This window comes from Schistosoma haematobium, chromosome ZW, assembly GCF_000699445.3.
Source record: "Schistosoma haematobium chromosome ZW, whole genome shotgun sequence".
In the NCBI taxonomy this organism is placed as follows: Eukaryota; Metazoa; Platyhelminthes; class Trematoda; order Strigeidida; family Schistosomatidae; genus Schistosoma; species Schistosoma haematobium.
Genome location: NC_067195.1, coordinates 70,711,184 through 70,719,548, shown reverse-complemented (window position 1 = coordinate 70,719,548; position 8,365 = coordinate 70,711,184). Strand labels below are relative to the sequence as shown.

Here is an 8,365-nt window from a genome sequence, read left to right as displayed (position 1 = left end):
TTTGCGGTACTTATAGCAACTTAGGCTCAAGTGAAGTTTACTTTCATGTTCGGATTTTGGGCAGCTTACTAATCTTTATCTTGAGATGTAAACTTACATGTAGATTAGAAAATAATATGTAGTCACTATCAATCTATAACGTAATGTGCTGGGAAAATTTACAAGCCTTCGACATTTAAATGTTGAGGACTCATGTAAAAAAAGAAATATTTCATGGATTTTTATTTAGTCTTTCGTTGTATGTCAGTCTATCCTATCTGAAAGGTTTATCCAGCAATCTGAAAATTTTAATCATGAACAAATTTTAGGAAAGACTAATTAAAAAACCTTGAAAAACCCTAGAAAAAAATGTGACAAAATATCTACACACGATTTGCACTTTTAAGAAATGCAAGCGAATATATTGAGAAGACCCTCGAATTGTTTTTTATTTTGAGAAAACCTCAAAACGTTTCTAAACTAGAAAAATATGTCAAGTTCTTACTGGAAAGATGCTCTTTTTCGTACTACTCGTAATTGAAATCTCGTCGTTTCGCAGACCTAATTCCCTTAGAAAACTAGTCGTCTACCAGTCACCATAAAAAATCTGCTTGTTACAGATCCCGCTACATAATGCTATTAACATACTTGAGTTAAAATGTCGTTTGACGATAAACAAATGAGTCAACGGTTCTTGAAAGGTAATATACGGATTCACAATTAAAGATTGACTATGTTATCGAAGCAGTCCTGTTTGTAAACACTTGCAACATTTATTATTATATCTATGCATCGCCATCATTAGACGACATTGTAAGTGATCATGTGCGCTACATTATAACGGAAATATGTACAACATTTGACACTTTTCCATCTTACATGTAAGTATCATTTGGGAGTAGGTGTGTATGATTTTCTTACATTTATTCAAACTTGCGTCTATACAGTTCTTTAAAAAAATAAAAACATCCTATGATATCATATAAACTCTACATAAGTACTGGTCTGATTATATGCGTTTAGAAAGACACGCCATTTAAATGGAAGAGTGAAAACTAATCAGACGTATATAAGGTACGAAAAGTCATTTGGAGCAGTTTGTTTGGAATTAATAACTTACAGTGATATCAGTATTTTTGAAACCAGCCTCAAAGTGAAAATGTACAGTGATTAGTAATTTCAACACAAACCTTTGAACTAAATATATGCGGTAAACAAACTTTATTGTACTATTCCCACATTTTCATTGGATTGTCTTTGGGCGCTTATGTACTTGATGTAGCGTTGTTCAGGAAAGCCTGATTTACAACATTCATCATTTGTCTGATGTCTTTTTACAGCAAAAAGCACTTTGAAACCATTAACATAAACGTACAACCAATAATGTTAGGTCTAACTGTGACTTGGTTGATTGTTCTGTAAAATCTATAATAACTTATACCCAATTTCCTTTTAGCTCCATAGTGAGTATAAGTAATTGTTAGTTCGGCCGTTATAAAGTAAACAAAAATCGACTGTACACTTACGAAGATCATTTCTGATTATCACATACAGTTAAATCACCTCAATCACAACAAACAACATTTGGAACCTACGAACTAGTCACTGGACTTTCGTTCTTGTAGTGCAGCTTCCAATGTACCTAGTCAAGTGTCTGGAATAGAAATTCCAAGCTAAAGAAATCCACACTGCATATATTATTGTCTTTGATAACGATAGGTGAACATGCAATGTATGAGGTCAATCTACTAATCTGATTAGACAGAACATTGATGGCTTTCCACATTTTATAGAAGTTTGCGTTGCAAGTGTGATACCTGCGGGAATAAAAATAACTGTTGATGTAACTAACTTATTTACAACACCTCTTGACGTAGTTGATCTGGTGACGGGAGGACTTCTGTTTTGGAAAAACTGGTTTGTAAGCTTGTATTAAATGCACACTTTGATATCGAGTAAAAATTCTCAGTCCAGTTGCTAACACTGAGAAATTAAATGGAATACATCCAGCCTCCATTTCCACAGCACTCAACGCTTCACTGTAAATGTACATGACTGATTACTAAACATTTAAAGATAAACTCACTAATAGAAACGAACGGCTCGGTGGTATAATGACTATGGTTTGTGTAGGGTCGGGATTTGATTATTCTCACCTCTCTAATTTGTGTGATCAAGCCAGGGTCGGCGTTTGGTGTTATTATGTTATAAGGCCTAACATTAGCATACTTCGAGTGATGGATTCTTTCTAGAAATCATAAACAACGAGATAAGTTTCCGATGTTGTAAGTGTTTACAAACAGGACTGCTTCGATAACATAGTCAATCTTTAATTGTGAATCCGTATATTACCTTTCAAGAACCGTTGACTCATTTGTTTATCGTCAAACGACATTTTAACTCAAGTATGTTAATAGCATTATGTAGCGGGATCTGTAACAAGCAGATTTTTTATGGTGACTGGTAGACGACTAGTTTTCTAAGGGAATTAGGTCTGCGAAACGACGAGATTTCAATTACGAGTAGTACGAAAAAGAGCATCTTTCCAGTAAGAACTTGACATGTTTTTCTAGTTTAGAATCGTTTCGGGATTTCCTCAAAGTTTTCGTTAGCATACATTGTGATGACAAATTGCCAATGAACCTCTTAGTCTACGGAGTTGGATATTGCCTCTGTTATTGGAAATCAGTAATTTTAGATATATTCCAAAACCAGACATATCTGAAACTAACCTTGGTTTCCTAATCGCGAACCTCATTTAAGCAGCACAATTTTTGAGGCTTATTTCCTAGACTCTATATTAATCAAACGGATTCCTTTATGATTATCACAGGATGTTTGTCTTTTGTTATAAACTGGAACGATTAGTCATCAAGACCGGTCGAATGAGATTACTTTCAGCTCCTAGACTGTAGCTATTGTTTCAGTAAACCTAATCACTGAGACGGAGTCGCCATCTTTCATGACATCCAGTCGGCACCACCATTTATACTCACTACAGATTAGGTATAACATTTTCAAATTTATGATTCGGTGCTTCTAAAAATACATTTATTGAGATTTTAATTGTTCTAATCGACAAGCTGCATACTGAGAAGTATTTGTTTCTTAAACCAGTGATTTTTAAATGTGGTGAATGCAGCACTTAAGTTCTCAAATATCCCTATTTTCTTTCAGCTAACCATTTTATGTTAAACAAAAATGTCCACGAAGAAAGATTGGTTACCAAAACGTATTTGTGTTCCGCGTAAGAGGTAACGCTTCTCTTTTAATAATTTTTAGTGTTTCAATTAATGACTCTTCATCTTGGATCTGTTCTTTCGGTCCTACAAATAGTTTACGATCTAAACGGTCATTCAGCCGTGTTGCACCCGATTCGAGGATCGTAATCAATACAAAGCGTCAAGAAGATGAAGGTTGCATAAATATTTCGCCGACGTCATCGCCAGAGGGAGAGACCTTTGAGTTAGGCCATCAACTATTAAGCATCGAAAATTTAGATGAACCCCTTGTTAGTGAAGTTTGCCTATTCATTTTTAATCTTTCCATGAAAGTTGATCAGTTGTACATCCTAACTGTATTTTTGTTTCCATAAAACGTCCAGCAGTATTCATATACTACACAGCCGATATTGAAATGTATAAAATGATCATCCTTTTAGGCTCATAATAAGGAAAATTAATCGATTGTTGTAGTTAAAAGGTTGGGAATAGAGATTGTCTTAGGACAGCGCTGGGGTATTGAGTGATTTGTTTTATGCTTTTGGTGTTTCCTTTCCTCACACAAAACGTCTTGAGGTACTATCTTGTGAGGGATGTACGCGAATGAAAATCTGTAAGACATATAGGGCTTGGTTTTTGTGCTGTTTGACAGTGTTAACATGTAAGAAATATTATCACTAACTTATACTACCTATCAGAGTAAGTATAGTGTCGATTCGGTTACCAAAGGTTGAGTATACCAGATAACATTCCGGGTACACTATCTTACAGCTATAACGCGTGGTTTTTTAAAGACTTAAAATTACTTGCCTCTTATTTACTTACACCTGTTGGCCGCTGACCAGCATTCTCTATCCCACTCTGTTCTTCGTTTTTAGTACCGCCCAATCGTTGTTCATTCTTCTCATGCTTGTCTCCATTTTTCGGTGTAATGTGTTCTTTGGTCTTCCTCTTCTCCTTTGGCCTTGAGGATCCCATGTGATAGCTTGCCTTGTGACGCAATTGGGTTCTCTCCCCAATGTGTGTCCTAACCATTTCCAGCGCTTCTTCCTGATTTCTTCCTCCGCTGGGATTTGGTTTGTTCTCTCCCACAGTAGATTGTTGCTGATAGTGTCTGGCCAACAGATCCGAAGTCTTTTGCGTAGACAAGCGGACTGAGTCATGTTGGTAGGTGTAGACTACCTGGTTGGGGACCGCAAGATGATAGCAACCGATGGCTAGAGACTCTGAATGACATGGCTCAAAATTGTTTGCAATGGCGCAAGTGCATCCACGTTTTGTGCTCTCCCAAATTCTAATCTCCTGATTCCTCCTTGTCACTTTTTTCTCTTCCCAAATTTATTTCACTGTATTATACTCCTTGAATAACATCTTCAGACCCTAATCTTTCCGATTACTGCTTATACTCTTACTACCTCTACCACTATGGGGTTTGAATCGACAACTGCATCTCTGTGCTAATGTGGTATGGCAACTTGAACTGATGTACGTACGTACGTACGAAGTTCTACGTTGTTACTGACTGACTGACTGCGTAGACAACTATTAATCAACACTTGTATCTTCTGGATGATGGCTTTCGTAGTTCTACAAGTTTCCGCCCCATATAGTAGAACTGTTTTGATATTTGTATTGAGAATTCTGACTTTGGTGTCAGTTGACAGTTGTTTTGAGTTCCAGATGTTCTTCAGTTGTAGATATGCTGCTCTTGGTTTGCCGATCCGCGTCTTTACATCTGCATCAGATCCACTGTGTTCATCAATGATGCTGCCCAGATATGTAAGGGCTTTTACATATTTCAAAGCTTCTCCGTCAAGTATGATTCGATTGTTGCATGCTGTGTTGTATCTGAGAATCTTGCTTTTCCCTTTGTCAATGTTGAGACCTACTGCTGTTGCTACACTGGTCGCCTTCTCCTGCATTTGTTGTTGCGTGTGCGATAGAAGAGCCAGATCATCTGCGAAGTCTAGATCGTCCAGCTGCATTCTAGTTGTCCACTTTATCCCATGCTTCCCCTCAGATGTTAACGTTTTTATGATTCAGCCGATCAGCAGGAGAAAGAGAAGGGGTGAGAGTAAGCAGCCTTGCCTGACGCCGGTCTTTACCTTGAACAAGTCTGTTAATTGTCCTCAATGCACGATTTTGCGGTTTAATCCATCATAGGAATTCCGTATGATATTGACTATTTCCGTAGGCACGCTGTAGTGTTGAAGAGAAGCCTCCATAGTGTTGTCCTATCCACACTGTCAAATGCCTTTTCGTAGTCAATGAAGTTGATGTAGAGTGATGAATTCCATTCAATTGATTGTTCCACAATGATTCGTAGTGTTGTGATTTGGTCTGTACACGACCGATCCTTACGGAATCCTGCCTGTTGGTCTCGAAGTTGGGGTCTACGGATTCCTTCATCATGTTTAACAATACTCTGTTGAAGACTTTTCCCGGTATTGAGAGAAGAGTGATGCCCCTGTAGTTATCACAGTTTCTGAGATCGCCTTTCTTTGGTATTTTGACCAGAAGTCCTTCTTTCCAGTCTGTTGGTACTTGTTCCTCATCCCAAATCCTATTGAAGAGAATGTGGGGTATCCTTGTAGTTACCGCTACGTCTGCTTTTAGTGCCTCTGCTGGAATGTTTTCTGGTCCTGCCGCTTTTCCACTCTTGATTTGTCTGATGGTCGTGCTGATTTCTTCAATTGTTGGTGGGCCAACATCGATTGGGAGGTCCGTGGGTGCTGCTTCGATTTTGGGTGGGTTCAATGGGGCTGGTTGTTTCATGAGTTCTTTGAAGTGTTCTACCCACCTGTTTCGTTGTTCTTCAATGTTGGTGATTACTTCGCCTTCCTTGCTTTTCACTGGTCGTTCTGGTTTACGGTGATTTCCAGCGAGTTTCTTTGTTGTATCGTACAATTGTCTCATGTTTCCGTCGCTTGCAGCCTTTTCAGCCGTCATTGTTAGATCATTTAGTTGATTCATCTTTTTTCGCATGGTCTGATAGATTGAATCTTTGTCGATCTGTCTATTGACTGACAACTAAAATTTTCATCAAATGTCCGAAATTGACTTTACAATTTGGATATTAGAAGAGATTTAAAATCAGTCAAACATATTCTTTCTAATGTCATTAGCCTTTGCAAAGTTACATCTGTTTATTAAACCTACCGACACCATAGATCCAGATAAACGACAAGAAGTCATGGTGCAGCTATTCACTCTGCAGCAATTCACACTTCGTTTTTCTGCTCTTTAGTAAACCTTTTTAACAAAGTAAGGATTTATGACACAAGTATTCCGGTCGGTATGATGACAAGTGAATGTCCTTACTTTGTCGAGGTTGTAGTTTTCTGCTAAGTGTGTATACATTTAGTTAGCTTGCACCATCTTTGCAACTATCGACATTTTGCTTGACCGACTTAACATATTGGATGTATTGTAATATGGGTGTGAACAGTCCAAAGTAATCAGCTTAATGTTTTTGGAACCACGAGACATAAAAAGAATTTTAATTGCATATATATTAGATTTTTGAAAATGTCATCTGTGCGTTTTGTTTGAAGTAGTGTGAACATACAGATATTTCATGTATTTAGTTTTTACCTAAAAATCTCAAGTCAATGTTCATTGATTGTTTTTGTTTCTTATTCCAGTCACCGAATGAGTTCCAGCAGATCCAGAATTTGATTTCCGGTAACTGTTCGTCTTCAGTTTCCTCTCAAAATGAAAATGCTGTAATTTGTGAGTATTCTCAGCCAAGTTCTGTGACTGAAGTTGTCAATCAGAATGAATTCACAAATCTCGATGAATCTAACTTTGATTCCTTATGTTATCTTACTGAGTTGCAACGAGATTGTTCAGAGCTCCTTTATACAAATCTGACTGTCAAATCTCTTCCTCGTCGAATATCTTCGTACGTATTGCATTTACATTGTGCATCTATTTGAAAATGACTATTTGTCAGTAACATACTTGTGTCGTACTTAAATTGATTTTTTGAAGAGTTATTGACAACGTTGGTCGCCACCAGGGGGTGTGTGTTACAGTTTCTTCAGTAATAGTGGTCAAAATTTAAGGATACACTTAGTGCTTTGTTGATATTCAGAGATAAGATGAGGATTGTACATTGTCAACGGTTTCTATTGACATCTAAGATATAAAGGTATATCAGCTTATTTATCCGCTTAGAAATGTGAGTCTAGTCATTTTTGTTAGCCTGACGGCAATAATCAAGCTAGTATGATAAAACCAGAGTGTAAATATCTTAAAAGCTTTGAAGCTTCTGGAGTAAAGATTTTTTCGTTACTTTAGGGGTTGAATTTTCTCAAAAATCCACGAATGCATGCATCCGAATGTATAAAATGAATACATTTATAAAGTTATCTAAAGAATATTGTTTATTCATTTCAGTCAAATTTTTACAATTATCGAAATATCATTATTTTTTAGTTTTTCTATTGCTGTAATACTCGCTAGTATGAGATATCCTCTACTAAAATTGATTCTTATATCAAAACATCCGTTAGGTTAACGAACAGTATTTAATGTCCTTAATAGAAAATGTGCTATTAAGTAGTTTTAGTAGAATGCTAATTTGTAGTGAATAGTTTTATTTTTATTTTTACTTATATTATATTTATAATCAGTCAGTCAGTCAGTAACAACGTAGAACTTCGTACGTACGTACGTACATCAGTTCAAGTTGTTATACCACATTAGCACAGAGATGCAGTTGTCGATTCAAACCCCATAGTGGTAGAGGTAGTAAGAGTATAAGCAGTAATCGGAAAGATTAGGGTCTGAAGATGTTATTCAAGGAGTATAATACAGTGAAATAAATTTGGGAAGAGAAAAAAGTGACAAGGAGGAATCAGGAGATTAGAATTTGGGAGAGCACAAAACGTGGATGCACTTGCGCCATTGAGATGGTGGATGATGTCGTTCAGAAGAACGATGAAAGCTCCACGACCAAACCATCCAGCTCAGAGAACAAAACTCCACCAAAACTTGCACCATTGCAAATGATTTTGAGCCATGTCATTCAGGGTCTCTAGCCATCGGTTGCTATCATCTTGCGGTCCCCAACCAGGTAGTCTACACCTAGAGACATGGCTCAGTCCACTTGTCAGTGACTTCATGGACTTGTGCCATGTTTTGGTTTGTCCGCCTCTAGC

The 8,365-nt window shown here is 37.2% G+C and overlaps 1 protein-coding gene across 2 annotated transcripts in view; it reads left to right on the top strand.

The window, feature by feature from the left end:
• MS3_00004282 (uncharacterized protein) overlaps positions 1–8,365 on the top strand; it is a 34,580-nt gene continuing 26,215 nt past the window's right edge. Inside the window, exons 1-3 of one of the 2 annotated variants that reach the window (XM_051212196.1) lie at positions 1–3,233; positions 3,262–3,490; positions 6,845–7,104. In XM_051212196.1, coding sequence (XP_051072349.1) covers positions 3,181–3,233; positions 3,262–3,490; positions 6,845–7,104 — 542 coding nt within the window. In that variant the 5' untranslated portion in view covers positions 1–3,180. Of the gene's footprint in view, positions 3,491–6,844; positions 7,105–8,365 lie in introns of both variants that reach the window. The other variant, XM_051212197.1, reaches the window with a different exon arrangement.